The sequence below is a fragment of the Vombatus ursinus genome, unplaced genomic scaffold (assembly GCF_900497805.2).
Source record: "Vombatus ursinus unplaced genomic scaffold, bare-nosed wombat genome assembly UNPS02014792.1, whole genome shotgun sequence".
In the NCBI taxonomy this organism is placed as follows: Eukaryota; Metazoa; Chordata; class Mammalia; order Diprotodontia; family Vombatidae; genus Vombatus; species Vombatus ursinus.
The window spans coordinates 14,125,339-14,144,305 of record NW_020954570.1 but is presented as its reverse complement, the minus strand read 5'-3'; the positions used below and the strand labels follow the sequence as shown (position 1 = coordinate 14,144,305).

Here is an 18,967-nt window from a genome sequence, read left to right as displayed (position 1 = left end):
TCAGTGTTGGGAGAGACTGTGTTTGGGGAAGGTGACACCAAGTCTGCAGCTTTTTGCATTACCTGTTCTTTGTCACATACACCTACCTGTAAATTGTCAAGTACTTACTACCCTGTGGAGGAACTGAGACGCAAGGGCCCAATCCCTTTTCCCGACATTTGAACTAATCAATAAAACCTGGGCCCACTTTGAAGCCATAGATGATCTCCAGTTATCAGCCTGTCAACGGGTTGCTACTTTGATGTACCTAAAATAAATTCCATTTAATTCTTTTTGTTTGGAGTTTTGCCTTGATAATTGGGGTAAAGCCCAAATGAAGAATTTTCCTCTCCATGCTTCCAGTTATCAGGGACAATAAAGCATTCCTTGGAAAATGGAAATGGGGCTTCAAAAGGGAAAAAAAGCAGTAAAAGAAAAAATTAACCCTTGTTAAGTAGAGGAATGTTGGCAGAGTAGGAGAGGAAGCAAAAGAACAACTATATATGTGAAGAATTAAAAAAAAAAAAACCTGAGACTTTTTATGTTGAAGAGGGAGTTAGACACCCTGATGAGGAAGAAATTGCTTGTCCCCCAGGAAAATATAAAGTAGAGCCACAGAAGTTATCAAGGGAGAGAAAATACAATAAAGGTGAAACAGAGAAAAGTATTGGTGTTTGATAATTCTCTACTCAGAGGCAATAAGGCAGTGGTGAGTATTAATAAATAAGACCAGCTTCTGCTGCCCAAAGTAATTAATACATCGTAACTTGAAAATTTGCTCCCACTTAAAGAATAAGTAAAACACTTTTTTAATCAAAAAAAATTCAGAATGTTTTTGAAATTCTTTTAAAATAATTTTCATTTAATCAGTTTACATTGTGAGAAAGCATGGAAAGCATATGACATTTATATATAAATCTTATGTTAATGGCAGAAGTGAAACCACTCACAGGTACTTTTTATTACTAACAAAGTGACCAATTAAAAAATTTCACAGAAGTATGAACTTTTAAGAGCTGTTACAACAAATAGGGCCAAGTGTAGTATTTGAAAAATGAAAGAACAATGATGAAACGAAGGAAAGAAATAAATAACAAGCACTGAAAACCTTTGATTTTTGTGACCAAATTCTGGTACCCAAATAGACTAATCAAATCAATTTTGTGAAGACAAGCAGTACATGTGAGAAGACAGCACATCTATGTTTATGATTTTGTTCTTATTTAGGGTAGATTAGTAACCAATCCTTTAAAATCCTACACTTTGGAAAGCAGACCAGATTCTGGGGCACTTGCTTTAATTAGGTTCTGTATTTCCTTGAATTTTGGATGGTCTTTGTCAGCTACCAGCTGTAACAGCACCGCCTCACTTGTAGTAACTATTATTCCAGTACGAGCAAGACGCTAAAAAAGAAATCAAACAAATAAAATCAGTATAAGAAACAAAATTGTTTCGAAAAAGCAAACGCATGTTAGGTTTAAAACTTCAGTACATTCTATATGGAAGCCACGGCTCATAAGTACTGTACTTAAATTCGATGATGGAAGAACTGACCCCATGCCTGCTTCACTCCTAAAATAGACCTGAAGTTAAACAACAGATGCTTGGCAGTAGACTTGCTATTATGTGGTAGATCCATGGGGAGGAGTTGGGTAGTGTGAGAAAGGGTGTACAAGTGAGACATGAGCTAAATCTCTACTGCAACATTATAAAGCAAAATTAAAGAGCACGAAATAGAAAATACTCCCTTTAGAACTTGTGGCAGGCTGAAGTCAAGCCTGTACACATGAAAAAGGGTAAGAAGCAGGCTGGAGGGAGAAGCCAGGGCTTTACATGGGAAGTTTCTCAGCAGTGGTACAGATTTAATTTTCTAGAAGTCCCTAGCAGCCAGCAATTGGAAGTTAGGGAATGATGGTAGACAATAATCCCCCCTCCCTACATAGGAAGACAAAGCATAAAGGTTTTTTGTTTGTTTGTTTGTTTTATGCATAACTTAAGGCTGTCCCTTGGATATGTGGAATCTGGTGGTGGTGTTGGTGGTGTTCAGTAGCTTTAGTCATATCTAAGTCTTTGTGACCCCTTGTAGGGGCAAAAATATTGGAGAGGTTTGCCATTTCCTCCTCCAGCTCATTTTACAGATGAGGAAACTGAAGCAAACAGGCTTAAGTGACTTGCCCAGGGTCACACAGGTAGGAAGTGTCTAAGGCCAGATTTGAACTCAGGAAGATGAGTCAGACCTGGCCCTCTATCCACTGCACCACCTAGCTGCCTGTGGTATCTGGTGTCCTCACCTTAACTCCCAACCCAAGACAAATAAAACCACCTAGCACAAAAGGCCAAGTGCCTTCTTAGACCTCATGGTTCTCTCATACTATGAAGGCCTGTGCCATCAGCCACTATTTCAAAGGCCTTTTCCTTGGGGGTAAGGAAGACAAGGGGAGGTTTTGCTGCTAAACTCAAAAGAATCAAAACTAGCAACATATGTCCTTCCTCTCAGCACTTCCATCTTTATAAGCTAGATAAAACAATTCTTTTATATCTACTTGCTTGGGCTAGGTCACTCATTTGTGCCATGTGGATAACTAAGTTTAGGACAGCTTCTTGAACTTCCTTGCAAATTAGGAGGCCAAAAATAGCAGATATTATTTCTTATTTCAAGAAAAAGCAGGGTTTCAACACTCTGCCTGACACTGGCCCATAGCACCCAGTGGCAATGGGCTATGGGTGATGATGCTGAAAAAAGAATAATATTGGGATAAGCCAAGATATGCTTCTAAACCTGAGTATTTTAGTGCATGAAAAAAAAAAGGTGGAGGAAGGGAACCTGTAGTAATAGAAAAACTTATTAGTCCTCTAAAACTTGAGATTAACACCTTCAGCCTTAGGGGAAACTCAAGCTGCTGCTCTGAGTGTTTCAGGAGAGTGTTTTTAATTCCATTTTTTCTTTATTCTTTCTTTATAAAAAGAATTTTTATTAATTTACTTTTTTTTAAACCACTTTAGCTTCTCCTATTATTCCTCTTCTCAAAGAAAGTCATCTTATTTTTTTAAAAAAGCATCTTTTTGAAAGACAAAAAAGACAAAATGCATCTTTTTGAAAGACAAAAAAGAAATATCAACATAATTAGTCATACATTGAAAAATTCTGAAAACATGGGCAATGTACAATACTTGTAGATCTTTCAATTCTACTAAGTGGGAGCATCTTCTCATATCTCTTCTTTCAAGCCATACTTGTTCTTTATAATTTTTTAACAATCACATTAGATTTTGTACACATGGTTTTTCTGTTTGTAGTTTTGAAGTCAGTGAGTTTACTATTTCGTTGGCTCTGATCACAGTAATATTCTATTACATTCATATACCACAATTTGTTCAGCCATTCCCCAACTGATGGACATTCCCTCAATGTCTTATTCTTTGCAAGCACAAAAAGAGCTGCCAGAAATATTTTTGTACATTAGGTACTTTTCCCTTTTCTTTGATCTCTTTGGGATACAGATCTAGTACAGGTATTGCTAGGTCAAAGGGTAGGCACATTTTTAGTGGTGAATTTTGTTATTATATAAAAATGCTGTTGATTTTTGAGGGCTTATTTTATAGCCTATAACTTTACCAAAGCTATTGTCTTCATTACTATCTTTGCTGATTCTCCAGGATTTTCTAAGTAAATCATCATACTATCAGCAAATATAGTTTCATCTTTTCTCTATTTTTACACACTTAATTTTGAGCCTTTTGTATTATTGTTACTGCTAGAATTTCCAAAACTATATCAAATAAAAGTGGGGAGAGTAGACATTTTTACTTTACTCCTATTTTTATTAAGAAAGGTTCCAGTTTATACCCCTTGAATAAGCCATTTGTTTTCATTTAGACATTTTCCTTGATATAAAAAAAAAAGAATCCCTCAGTGCCTATACAGGCATACCTTGTTTACTGTGTTTCACTTTATTAAGCTTCACTGGTATTGCGTTTTTTACAAATTGAAGATTTATAGCAACCCTGCATTAAGCAAGTCTATTGGAGCCATTTTTCCAAAAGAGTGCGTTCACATTGTGTCTCTTGTGTCACATTTTGGTAATTATCATATTTCAAACTTTTTCATTATTATCAGAGTGATCTATGATCAGTGATCTTTTATGTTACTGCTGTAATTTTGGGGGGCACCACAAACCATGTTCATATAAGATGGCGAGCTTAATAAACGTTGTGTGTGTGTTCTGATTGCTTTACCAATGGGCCATGCCCATCTTTCTCCTTCTCCTCCAGTCTCTCTATTCTCTGAGATACAACAATATTGAAATTAGGTCAGCTAATAACCTTACAATGGCCTCTAAGTGTTCAAGTGAAAGGAAGAGCCAACTGATGGGGCAAACTTCAGTGTTGTCTTATTTTAAATTGCCACAGCCACCCCAACCTTCAGCAACCACCACCCCAATCAGTCAGCAGCCATCAACACCGAGGGAAAATCCTCCACCAGCAAAAAGATTACAACTTGCTCAAATGATGATTAGCATTTTTTTTAGCAACACAGTATTTTTTAATTAAGGTATTTACATTGTTTTTTTAATATAATATTATTGCACACTTAACAGACTACAGTATAATGTAAACATAACTTTTATATGCACTGGGAAATCCAAAAATTGGTGTGACTTGCTTTATTATGATGTTTGCTTTATTGTGGTGGTCTGGAACAGAACCCACAGGATCTCTGAGGTTCACCTGTACTTTGTATAGGTATTGCACAATTATTACCAAAATCAGTCACTAAACATTTATTAAGCACTTACTATGTTTCAGGCTTGGTGTCATTGTGCTGGGGATACAAAGAAAGGCAAAGACAGTCACAAAGAACTCACAGTTCAACGGAAAAGACAACATGCAAACAAACTATATGCAGGATAAATTAGAAATATCAACAGAGGGAAGGCACTAGATTTATGGGGAATCAGGAAAGGCTTTCTATAGAAGGTAAGACTTTGATTGGGACTTGAAAGAAGCCAGGAGACAGACATGAGAATGGAAATCATTACAGATAATTCTAGGCATTAGAACACAACCAGTGAAAATGCCTGGAGTCAGGAGACAGAGCATCTTGTTCAAGGAACAGCAAGGAGTTTGGCTATATTGGGGAGGTATGATGGGGGCAGTTTATGAAGGGCTTTGAATCTGGAGATAGGGAGTCACTAGAGTTGAAAAGGGGAGGTTTGGGGAAGGGGTGACCTGGTCAGACCAACTAGACTTTAGGAATATTACTCTTGACAGCTGAGTGGTGGAGTACGGAGGGATATGCAGCAAGGAGATATGCCAGTAGGCTATTATAATAGTCGAGGTGTGAAGCAATAAGGGCTTGTATCAGGTTGGTAGCAGTATCAGAGAAGAAACAGGGGCATTTGTGAGATGGTAATAAGGTAAGATAGGCCTTGGCAAAAGACTGGATCTGGCGATGAGTGAGGAATAAAGGATGACACCTAGATTTAAAGCCTGGATGACAGAGAGCATGTTTTTCTTTTTTAACATAATTATTTTAATTGTTTTCCTACCGTAGAACCATTCTCTCATTCCTGATATAAATACAAATTGGTCATGATGATTTCTTGAATGAATTGTTGTTGTCTGTTTCAGAGGATTTCCTTTAAAATTTTTAAATTAAATTTTAAAAATTTTCAATTGATATCATTAATGATATTGTTCTATAATTGTCCCTCTGTGCTTTATCCTTCTCTATTTAGATATTAGGACTATCTGTCTTATAAAAGAATCTCACAGGATTCCTTAATTTTTGAAAATAGTATGTGTAGTACTGGAACTAACTGTTCCTTAAATGTTTGATAGAGTTCGTCTCTGAATTCATCAGTTCCAGTAATTTTTTTCTTTAGTAATTACTTTATAAGTTATATTTTCTTTTCTGAGAATGGGTGTTTAAGAACTATATTTGATCCTCTATATGTGAGTGCTTTATATTTTTGAAGATATTCCTCTACTTTGTTTATAATAGGTTCTGATTAATCTTTCTATTTCTTTTGGTTTTATTGTGAAATCATCTTGTTCATTGGTTATGTTGATTTGATTTTCTGTCCTTGTCTTTTTAAATTATATTGATTAAAGATTCAGCAATTTTATTATTTTTTCAAAGAATCAGTTTTTAGTTTCATCATTTCTATTGTTCTTTTGATTTTCCTTTTATCTATTTCTCTTCTTATTTTTAATATCTCCTTTTTAGTGCCTATTTTAAGTATATTTGTTGGATTTCTAATTTTGATGCATATGTAATTACACATTTAGTGCACTAGTAGTTTTTTTTATTATTATTTGTACATGTGTTGGGATATGATTTTTCACCCCAAGAAGAGATTTTACTACATCCCATAAATTCTGGTATGTTGTTTCATCTTCATTTTCTTTCATGTAACTATTGTTTCCAAGATTTATTCTTTGATCTGAGGGAATTCTTGATCCTGTATTATATATTAAATTTTACTCTATTATTTTATTCTATGATCATATTTCTCTTCTGTCTCTGAGAAAAGCTTATTTGTGTTAAACTCCTTTCTCTGTAGTTAGATACTAAAAGTTAAGCTTTTCCCACAATGATTATCAGTTCAAGAAAAACTGTTCTCAATACTTTCATAAAACATTATTTCAGCATTTCCTGCGAGGCTTGTGGGGTATCCTTGAGAAGCTAGTACTATCTGACCTTGTCCCATCTTTAACACTTAAGATGGTCTTATCTAATTCCTCAGTCACTACTGTCTGCCTTTATCAGTAACCTCAAGATGCAGCTAGGACCCATAAAATTCACAAAAGCATTTCTTAGAGATAGAGAGGGATAGAGAGGTGGTTGTCATCCCCCCCTGGGGAATGCCCACTTTCTTTGATGTAACCAATCATAATCTCTCACTTCTGTAATACTGGACCAATTATATGATTTTTGTTCTGTCCTTTGTTCTATGCTTATAAAAATGGACTGCACCCTCAATTCAGGGTCTTTTGGCCAGAAACAGGGCCATTCTATCCATCCTTTTATCAGGTGGCATGTTCCTGTTAATAAATGATATCATGCCAGGAGAAATGACTTAGTGTACCCTTCTGTTAACCACCAATGAAACATTCACTCGTCATTTGGGATTTCATTGTTAAGTGTCCATTTGAGTTTGTGTCCTTTGTGATCCATCAACCAATTAAATATTTATTGTGTTATGATAGTCTATAAAGGATGTATTTACTATTTCTAACTTTTTACATTTGTTTGCAACATTTCTGTGACCTAATACATGGTCATTTTTTGTAAAAGTTCCATTTAATGCTGAGAAATATGTATATTCTTTAGCAGTACCATTTAGAAGGTACTAGAAATATTTTAGCTCTAGTTTCTCCAGCAATTTGTTCAGTTCTGTATTTATTTTTTTGTTTACCTTTCTGTTAGACTTATCTAAAACTCAGGGATACAGAAATCTCCTGCCACTATTGTGTTACTATCTATGCCTTCTTATAGTTCAGTTAATGTTTTCTATACAAATGTAGATACTAACGATTTGGAGCATATAAGTTTAATAATGATAATGGCTTCTTTTCTATGGTTCCTGTCAACATCATATAGTTTCCTTGTTAATCTCTTTTTATGTTGATCTCTTTTTAGGAATATTTTTGTTTTGTCTGATACCAAGACTACTACTCCTACTTTTTTTGGTTTTACCTAATGCAGAGAAACTTTTTTCCAACTCCTTTTTAAATTCTGTGTATGTCTTTAAAAAAAAAGTGTTTCTTGTAAGCAACAGATTGTGGGGTTTTGTTTTCTTAACCTGTCACTCTTTTGCATTTTATTGGATTGTTTAATCTAGTTATATTTAAAATTAAAAGAATTAGGTTTATACTTTCCTCAAGTTCTAATATTGTTTTTTGTTCCAAATTAAGATTTTTCTTATTTCTCTGTAAACATGATGTTACGTCTCTTCAGCTATTTTAGTTAGATGGCGCAGTGGACAAAGCACTGGATCTAAAGTCAGGAAGACTTGAGTACAAATCTAGTTTTAGACACTAGATATGTGACCCTGGGCCAAGTCATTTAACCTGTCTCAGTTTTCTCAACTGTAAAATGGGAATACAGCATCTACTTCATTTTTGAGGACTGTTGAAGATCAAATGGGATAACACATGCAAAACCCTTAGTACAATGCCTAGCATATAGTAGGCACTTAACAAATGCTTTTTTTCTTTTCTTTTTTTTTCTTCCTTCTTTCTTTCCTTTCTTTCTTCTTTCCCTTCTTTATCTATTTTAGGGCAATTGTATTATAACCTGCTCATATTCCCTTACCCTCAAGTCTCCCCCCACCAATTTCTTAGTTTTTGAATTTTTCTTATTTAGTTCCTTTTTGTTTATATTTAATTCTCCCTCTCTTTGTTCCTCAGTTAAGTAGTCAAGTAAAATCCCTCTTCTTCTCATCATCTTCACAGTATTTTGTCTGTTAGCTTTTCAAATTTCACTTTCTGCATCTTTGTCTGAAAAAGATTTCTTTCATTCTATACATTATATAACTTCCCTTTCTGTTAATCATAGACTTACTCTTTCAAGTCATCATTTAGTCTCTGTATTCCTCACTGAACTAAAGCTTCTATAGTATTACATCTGCATTCCTTCTAAACAGCTTCTGTGTTTATTGCTTTGTAGATCTTGCCCCCAGCTTCTCTCTCTTTTTTTTTCTGTTGTAGCTCACTCTTAGAAAATTTAATTCATGCAGGTGATAGAGAGGATACCAGTCCATGGTAGGAATCTTTCTATGTCCCTGATTGTGCAGTTCATTACTGACCTTTGCCTTCTCCGTTGTAATTTTTTTTTCCCATTTGTTTTGAAGTCTCTTCTACAGGACCATGACCTTCAACTCTTCTGGACATCAGCTGCCCCCAAGAATTCAGATACCCTTTCTCCTGAGAGAGTCTAAGTAATATCTCTAAGCACCAACTCCCTATGGATTACGTCTGTTGTAAGGTTGCAATCTCCCTTTATAAAAAATCTCTTCTCCCATGGGAACATTCATCCCTGGTATCATGTTCCACCACTGATACAGTATTTCTCCCTTTCTTTCCCCCTCTTTTAAATTCTCCCTTTCTCTTACTACCCTTTCTTCTAGGTTCTCTTCTTTCAGAGAGATTTTACAAGAAATTACATGATTTTCTTCCCTTCATTTTTAGCCATTGATGTGATTAGGGAACATCACATATTCCCCTCAATCTTCTTCCTCCTCTTCTCTTATGCAACCTCCTATTCCATAATTTAGTCTACAAAAAAAACTTTGATTCGATTATAGGCAGAGTATTGTGACAGTTCAGTCCTTGACGTTTCACACCTGTTTTTCCACCATCATTCCTGATTGACTTCTGCTTTCCCCATTGCCTCTACTGTCTTATTTAGAAAGAAATCTCTTTGTGGTATCTCTGTTGTTATTTCATAATTGTTTGGAGTTTCTGTGTTTGTTTATTCTTGTATTTTGATTCTCAGGTGTATAAAAAAACAACTAATACCTTCAGAACTAGTTTTCTTTCTAGGAATGTTTCAAGCACATCTTTTGTTGAACAGCCATCTTTTTTCAATATTAGATCCAGACTAGGAGGGTAGGTCACATTTGGGTTGCACATAACAGGGGAAGGAAGTGCTACTAGGATACGGATTTTACACAACAAACGTAGAAAATGTAGTAAGATTCCACCATTATTGACCTACAGACTCTGCTAGTCAATTACCATTCCTCCCCCTGCACCACCAGATATGTAGCTATCAATGACTATATTAGATATTATGAATTTGACCTTGACTTTGGAGACATTCATAAACAAGACTGTTTTTTGCAGTACAAGTGTGAATAGATCAGGCCAAGCAAAATCAATTCATCACTCTGAAGAAGCATTTGCCCCTTTAGACTGGCAAAGGAAGAAGGGGTATGTGCTGTAATAGGCAGCTATGCACGAATAGATGATTATGCTCCTAACATAATCTACCATCTTACATTGATAGAAGGAACCAAAAAGTATCTTCTCCAAAATCCAGAATGAGGTTAAGAGATAACGAGCATTAGATAAAGTTATTTAGGACACTGGATCCATGGATTCTCTGGGGAATAGTATTGGTAGTGGTAGTGGTGGTAGTGATGGTGGTGGTGGTGATGGTGCTAGTAATAATAGTAGTAAACTCTGTTGTTTGCTTATTGCCATGCTGCTTAGAATTTTTGCCCTGACATTAGTTTTATGAATAGTGCCTCTAACCTTGAATGGCAGTCTGGATCCTGCATTACAATGGATAACTTGAATCATGGGATGGTCTCTCATCCTAATTGAAAGGCAGAATGTAGTAAGCTAAGGCCAAGCCTAAAGGCATTAAAAGTGGAAAAAGCAGGGTGGAAGAAGAAACCAGGATTTCTTAGGGGAAGCTCCTAGGCTGAAGTGCAGATAGAATTCTCTTTTCTTTTTAATAAAAAAAAAATTATTTGTTTTTTATCTTTAAATAATTTTAATACATTTTGTTTTTATATCACTAAATTTTTTCCCTTAAAATTTTTTCCTTATTTTTAACATTCATTTAAAAAAATTTGAATTCTGAATTCTCTCTCCCATGTACACACCTTTGAGAAGGCAAGAAACATGATATCAATTATACATGTGAAATCATGCAAAACATTCCCATATTAGCATTGTTGCAAAAAAAGAAAGAATGAAAGAAAAAAGTAGAGAAAGTGAAAAAAATTGTGCTTCTGTCTGCATTGGGACTCCATCAATTGTTTCTCTGGAAGTAGATAGCATTTTTCATCACAAGTCCTTAGCAATTGTCCCAGATCATTGCATTGGTCAAATAGCTAAGTCATTCACAGTTGATTATTGTCTAATATGGCTGGTACTATGTACAATGATTACCTGTTTCTACTCACTTTATTTTGTATCAATTCATGTAAGTCTTTCCAGGTTTTTCTGAAACCATCCCTCTCCTCATTTGTTATAGTATAATAGTACTTTATCACAATCATATGCTATACCTTGTTCATCTATTCCCCAACTGATAGGCATCCCCTCAATTTCCAATATTTTACCACCATAAAAAGAGCTGCTATAAATATTTTTGTACAAATAGGTCCTTTTCCTCTTTTTTGATCTCTTTGGGATGTAGTCCCAGTAGTGGTATTGCTGTATCAAAGAATATTCACAGTTTGATAGCCCTTTGGGCACAGTTCCAAATTGCTCCCCAGAATGGTTGGATCAGTTCACAACTCCAACAGTACATTAGTATCCAAATTTTTCCACATTCCCTCCAACATTTGTCATTTTCCTCCTTTTCAGAGGACTTGAAATATGATATCCTGAAAGGCAAAGGAGCTAAGACTACAACCAAGAATAACCTACCTAGAAAAACTGTGTATAATCTTTCAGTGGGGGAAAAAATGGAGATTTCATGAAATAGAGGGCTTCCAAACTTTTCTGATGAAAAGATCAAAGCTGAATAGAAAATCTGATATTCAAATACAGGACTCAAATGAAGAATAAAAAGGTAAACAGGGAAGATAAATCATAAGGATTTCAACAAAGTTAAACTTTTAATATTCTTATATGGGAAGATGACACTTGTAACGTCAAAGAATTTTATCATTATCAGGGCAGTCAGAAGGAGAACACGTAGAAAGAGGGCACAGGGATAAATTGACTATGATAGGATGATTTCAAAAAAATAAAATTAAGTGGTGAGAAAGAAGGATGCACTGGGAGAAAGGAGAGGAAGAATGGGGAAGATTATCTCTCATAAAAGAGGTATGAAACAAAAAAATGAAAAGAAGTGGAAGGGAAAATGGGGAAGGGTGGCAATACTTGACCCTTTCTCTCATCAGATTTGGCTCAAAGAGGGAATAATATACACACTCAGTTGGGTACAGAAATCTATCTTACCCTATAGGGAAATAGGAAGGGGAAATGGTAAGAAAAGGGGCAGGTGGGCTGACAGAAAGGAGGGCAAATTAAGGGAGGCAGTGATCAGAAGCAAAACACACTTTTGAGGAGGGACAGGGCAAAAAGAAACTGCGAGAGGTAGATAAACAGTGGGAGAAATAGGATGGAGGGACATACAGTTAGTATTCATAACTGTGAATGTGAATGAGATGAACTCACCCATAAAACAGAAGTGGACAGCAGAATGGATTGAAAACCAGAATCCAACAATATGCTGTTCATAAGAAGCACATTTGAAACAGCAAGACACAGTGAGTAAAAACGAAGGGCTAGAAGAAAATCTATTATGCTTTTCGAGGTTAAAAAAAAAAAAGGGTAGCAATCATGATCTCAGACAAAGCAAAAGCAAAAATAGACCTAATTAAAAGAGATAATCAGGGAAACTATCTTTTGCTAAAAGGTATCACAGGCAATGAAGTAATATCAGTATTAAATACCAAGTGGCATAGCATCCAAAATCTTAAAGGAAAAGCAAATGAGTTATAGGAGGAAATAGACTATAAAACTATACTAGTGAGGAAATATAACTTTCTCCTCTCAGAACTAAAAAAATTAACCATAAAATAAGAAAAAAGAAGTTAAGGAGATGAATAGAATTTTTCAAAGTTAGTTACATCAATAAAAAAGAAAAAGAGCAGATAAATGAATTGTGCATGCAATTAAAAAAAACTAATAAAATAGATAAACCGCTTCTTAATTTAAGAAAAAGAAAGAAGAAAACCAAATTACCAGCATCAAAAATGAAAATGGTGAATTTACCACCAATAATGAAGAAATTAAAACAATTATTAGGAGCTATTTTGCCCAATTATATGTCAATAAATCTAACTATCTTAGTGGAATGGATGAATATTTGCAAAAATATAAATTACCAAGGTTAACAGAAGAAATAGAATACTTAAATCATTCTATTTTAGGAAAAGAAACTGAGTAAGTCATATATGAGCTCCCTAAGAAAAAACCCCCAGGACCAAATGGATTCACAAGTGAATTCTACCCAATATTTAAAGAACAATTAAGTCCAATATTATATAAACTATTTGCAAAATAGGCAAAGAAGGAATCCTTTCAAATTCCTTTTATGACACAAATATAAGCTGATACCTAAACCAAGAAGAGCAAAAACTAAGAAAACTATAGACCAATTTCCTTGATGAATATTGATGCAAAAATTTTAAATAAAATACTAGCAAGGAGATTACAGCAACATATCATAAAGATTATAGGCTACGTACAGGTGGGATTTATACCAGGAAAGCAGGAGTGATTCAATATTAGGAAAATTATCATCGTAACTGACTATCAAAATAAAACCAACAAAAATCATACAATTATCTCAATACATGCTTTTTCTAAAGCTTCTGATAAACTACACCATTCATTTCTATTAAAAACACTAGAAAGCATAAGAATAAATGGAGCTTTGCTTAAAATGATAAGTAGTAATTATCTAAAACCAACAGCAAGCATTATCTGTAATGGGGATAAACTAGAAGCCTTCCCAGTGAGATAAGGGGTGAAACAAAGATAGCCATTATAACCACTATTATTCAATATTGCACTAAAAATGCTAGCTATATCAATATGAGAAGAAAAAGAAATTGAAGTAATTAGAATAGGAATGAGGAAACAAAACTATCGCTCTTTGCAGATGATATGATGGTATGCTTAGAGAATCAACTAAAAAACTAGCTGAAATAATTAACAACTTAAGCAAACTTGCAAGATAGAAAATAAACCTACATAAATCATCAGCATTTCTCCATAGTACCAACCTAGTCCAGCAGCCAGAGATAGAAAGAGAAATTCCACTTAAAATAAGTACAGACAATATAAAATACTTGGGACTCTACCTGCCAAGAGAAATCCAGGAACTATATGAACACAATTACAAAACACTTTCCATACAAATAAAGTCAGATCTAAACAATTGGAAAAATATTAATTGCTCACAGGCAGGCCAAGCCAATAAGACAAAAAAATGACAATCCTACCTAAATTAACACTTAGTTCAATCAAATCTCCAAAAAAATATTTTATAGAGCTAGAAGAAATAACACCAAAATTTATGTAGAACAAAAGGTCAAGAAAAATTTTAAAATGTGAAGGTGGCTTAGCAATACCAGATCTCAAAACTATATTACAAAGCAGTGATCATCAAAAATAATCTGGTACTGGCTAAGAAATAGAGTGGCAGATCAGTGAAATAGATTAGGTACATGATATACAGTTTGATAAACCCAAAGATCCAAGCTTTTGGGACAAGAACTCCCTATTCAACAAAAACTACTGAGAAAAATGGAAATTAGTTTGGCAGAAACTTGGTATAGATCAGCATCTCACACCCTATACCAAGATAAGATGAAAATGGGTATATGATTTAGACATAAAGGGTATTATCATAAGCAAATTAGTGGAGCATGGAAAATTTTACCTGTCATAGTTTCAGATAAGGGAAGAATCTGTGATCAAATAAGAGAGACAGAGAGAATTATGGAATGTAAAATGGATAATTTTGGTTACATTACACTAAAAAGCATTTACACAAACAAAACCAATGCAGCCAAGAATAGAAGGAAAACAGGAAACTGGGGGAAATTTTTACAGCAAGTTTCTCTGACAAAGGCCTCACTTCTCAAATATATGTGCAACTGAGCCAAATTTATAATAATACAAGTCATCCTCCAATTGATAAATGGTCAAAGGATAAAAACAGGCAGTTTTCAGATGAAGAAATTAGAGTTATCTGTAGTTATATAAAAAATGCTCTAAATCACTACTGATTAGAGAAATGCACCTCATACCTATCAGATGAGCTAATATGACAGAAAAGAAAAATTAACACATATTGGAGGGGATGTGGGAAAACTGGGACACTAATGTATTGTTGATGGAGTTGTAAACTGATCCAACCATTCTGGAGAGCAATTTGGAACTATGCCCAAAAGGCAATCACACTGTGCATAACCTTTGAACCAGCAATACTACTAGGTGCTGTATCTGTATCCCAAAGACATGGAAAAAGAAAAAAAAAGGGAAAAGGACTTACTTGTACAAAAATATATATAGCAGCTCATTTTGTGGTGGCAAAGAACTGGAAATTGTGGGGATGCCCATCAATTGGGGAATGGCTGAGCAAGTTGTAGTATATGAATGTAATGGAACACTACTGTGCAATAAGAAATGATGAGCAGATTTAAGAAAATCTTGGAAAGAGGCATATGAATGAAGGAAAAAGAATTAAGAATTAAATTGATTTCTGATGAACATTTCCTCTCCAAGACCTGATCAGTCTGGGAGTGTGAGCAAGCATCATCTCAGGTGACATCTAGTGACTAAATTGAGGACAGCAACACTTTTAGGTGATGTGGTCTGTCATTGGCATTTAGGTATCAACATCTCTTTAAATTGGTTTTGCCAGAAGGCTGTCCATAGAACCTCACATTAGAATCAATAGGGAAATACCCTGGACCAGGAGTGAGGAACCTGCAGCCTGGAGGTCATATGTGGCCCTCTAGGTCCTCAAGTGTGGCCCTTTGACTGAGTCCAAGTTTTGGATTTGTTCTGTGAAGTTTGGACTCAGTCAAAGGGCCGCACTTGAGGGCCTTGAAGTCACAGCTTCCCCACCCCTGCCCTAGACACTCCCTCATAGTTGTGTGTTTATTTTACTCATGTGCTTGTTTGTCTGTGTTTGTGTGTTTTTCTGTGCCTATGTCTATTGTGTCTATGTCTGTCTATGACAAGTTAGTAGGTAGGCAGGAGGCAGGAGACAGGAAACAGACGAGATCTTTCCCTCACTTTGCAGGATTTGATGACATCAAAAACTAATTAGACACTGAATTTGTGACTGAACTGTATGTTCCTTACTGTAAATCTCCATATTGTGGTTTAAATGTTTTTTATGAATGCTTTTTATGAATTCCAGTGAGTTTGGGGTTAACATTTTTTTTTTGGAGGCAATTGGGGTTAAGTGACTTGACCAGGGTCACACAGCTAGTAAGAGTCTGAGGTAGGATTTGAACTCAGGTCCTCCTGACTCCAGGGCCAATGCTTTATCTACTCTGCCACCTAGCTGCCCCTTGGGGTTACCATTCTTTAGGATTTGCTTTAAGGAAACTGAGTACATAATTGTAAAAGTTAAAGGAAAATAACACTCAGGTCTCTTATCACTTTTTTCCTGCCAAGCAATAGATTTATTGTTTTATAGCTAAGGGAGAAAGGTTATTTAGCTGATTAGAAAGAAGCTGGTTTGGAAGTAGTTACCAGAGAAATTTCAAAATGTAAAAAAAAAAAAAAAAGAAGTAGGCTGTAGCTTACATTGTAAATAAAGCGGGCACTTTAAAACTACCTGCTTATTAGTGATGCCTGGTTCCCAAAAAGAAGTTTGTGCAAATTAGGGAACAACCAAAAAGTATATAAGTTTAATTAGGCCTTCTAATTAGATACTTGGGAGTTTTACAAATTAAAGTTAAGTACTAATCAATTTAGAAAGAAAATTTCAAATTAGTATGTTTTGCAATTAGAAATTTTGTTGTAAATAATATTAGGCTCTCTCCCCTACCTCTGCCATTTGGGTTTGAATATTAATTGGAGTAGATTTCAAACAATGTGCCAAGAAGAAAATGACACTCCCACCCATTTTTATAATAGATTATGTAGAAGTGCTAGGTGGAATTTGGGGCTATATTTATTCAGGCCCCGTGATGCAAAAATTACTAATTCTGCTTTTGTTAAACAATCCCTGCCAAGAATTAAGTAATGTATCTGTTTTCTGCCCTAGATGGCAAGAGAAGGGTACAGATGAACTTAGGAGCACTGGCATAGAGATATATGCAAGAGAAACAGAGAGAGAGACAGAGAGACAGAGAGAGAGAGAGAGAGAGAGAGAGAGAGAGAGAGAGAGAACAAAGGAAGGGAAGATCTAAACCATTATCTTCACCCCACCTCCCCAGGTGGCGGGGTTATACCCCTCTGAGGTCCTTCTATTCCTGGCTACCTTTTCCTAGTACTAACTGTACCCCTACAAGCCCCATCTATAATCCAACCTCCTTCAGCTACTCTACATCACATAACTACAGGATGAAAGAATGTTTTTACTGTCACAAGAAGGGTCATACTCCTTGAGACTATAATGTTAAAAAAATAATAGTACCTACCCCCCGAAGTTGTTGTGAAAATCAAAAACATGATATACTGATTAAGAAGTATTCAACATAAGACCTAGCATACGGCAAGCACTATATGCTTGTTAGTTATTGTTATTTCTCTGAGTGAATGCAATCAGAGAATGCATCCATACTAGATAACTCTGTAGTGGGTTTTAAATGTGATCGGTGCAAAATGCTAAAGGTGGTAAAGTGGATGATTTTCCCTATATGATTTAGAAATGTATTTGACTGAATTGATGTCATCTGATTAGTGATAAGCCTTGTTTCATATTTCCCATTCATGATGATGTGAATGTTATAATTGTATTTCTAAATTTGCTTGTATTGTAAATTCTGAAGAATCATTGTTTGAAAAATACTGTTAAGTGGACGATATATTTTTTTGTTTTGATTCTGATACTGTGAAATTATTGTGTTATTAGAGATTACTGTCATAATGTTAGGACCTGTGAATCATTTACTTCGGTACATTTCAAAAAGAAAGAATAATTGCTTACTTTACAGAAAATAATGAGAGGAAAAAAGATCTTGTAGAAACCTCCATATTTGTATACCTGGCAAATTTCTTGGGACCATCTGCTTGAGCAAGGTATATCAGCCCCATAAAAGCATTTGTGAATTTTTATTTTACTTTAGAAGAATGAGTTCTTCTCCACTTGGCAAATGGAGAATTTAAAAGTTTGTTTATAATACAAAAGTATCTTATGCGATAACTTGTGATTATTAAAATTACGAAGTTATATTTCTAAGTTAAATTTTCAATCAACTTGGTCTTAACAGATTCCAGGCTTAGGGATTTTTGTTTTAGGGATTAATATACAATACTTTTTGAGATAAATATGTTAGTTTGGGGGTTACCATCAGTGTTTTCTGAGGGATTCTTTTTGAGTAAACACTCACTATCTACGTGGGATAACAGCATTTCATTATTTTATTAATTTTTTTTTCCCCTTAGGCAACTGGGGTTAAGTGACTTGCCCAGGGTCACACAGCTAGTTAAGTGTCAAGTATTTGGTCTGAGGCCTGATTTGAACTCAGGTCCTCCTGTCTTCAGGGTCAGTGCTCTATCCACTGCACCACCTAGCTGCCCCTATTTTATTAATTTCTAATGATGTTTTTAATCCAGGATGAGTTTAAACTGGAGAAATGGGGGGGGGAGAGGAAATTGAGTGATTTTTGGAAGGCCTGGTAACCTTTTATTGCTAACTAATTTATTGCTGCAACATGAGAGTATTAGTAATTATGTCCAATCTTAAGGATGATTAGTCAAACTTGCTGTGTAAGGTAAAATGTCATGGGACTGTAATCTGGTATTAGCCTAAGTTTTGATTTCAGGTATTAAAGTCAGTAATCCACTATTTGAGGGAAATGCCACAAGCTGATCAAAGGGAGGGCAATCTGAGAAAGATACAGGTAGATTTCTGTACCTGGGTTGAGGGGACAACCATGGCATGGCTGAAGATAGGACCTCTTGACTCAGTTTCCCCATTGTGTTACTTCCTTTTTGAACAGGAATGTTTTCCACCTGGTTAATTCTGAGCCTGACTATGATGCCCTAAATGAGGTTGAACTTTACTAAATTATCGGCTGTTCCAAAACATATTTGAAATCAAACAGAACTAAGGATGTTTTATCTTATTATACATCTTTTGAGTCATTCTGTGCCCTTGGGCTTAGGCCTGGAGGAACAGAATTGATGCTGTTATAATCATTTCCTGCTTCTTCCTTCTGTGACAAATCTCTCTAATAAGAGCAAGTAAAGCTGTAATAATTTTCTTTAATATAATGAATCTTGTTGTAATACTTTAGCCACTATACACAGCTATGTGAAG

At 35.2% G+C, this 18,967-nt stretch overlaps 1 protein-coding gene across 1 annotated transcript in view; it reads right to left on the bottom strand.

Moving 5' to 3' along the window:
• Positions 1 to 850: 850 nt before the first annotated feature.
• Positions 851 to 18,967, bottom strand: part of ISOC1 (isochorismatase domain containing 1) — a 61,830-nt gene continuing 43,713 nt past the window's right edge. The window contains exon 5 of the mRNA XM_027869207.1: positions 851 to 1,382. Coding sequence (XP_027725008.1) covers positions 1,236 to 1,382 — 147 coding nt within the window. The 3' untranslated portion in view covers positions 851 to 1,235. The remainder of the gene's footprint in view (positions 1,383 to 18,967) is intronic.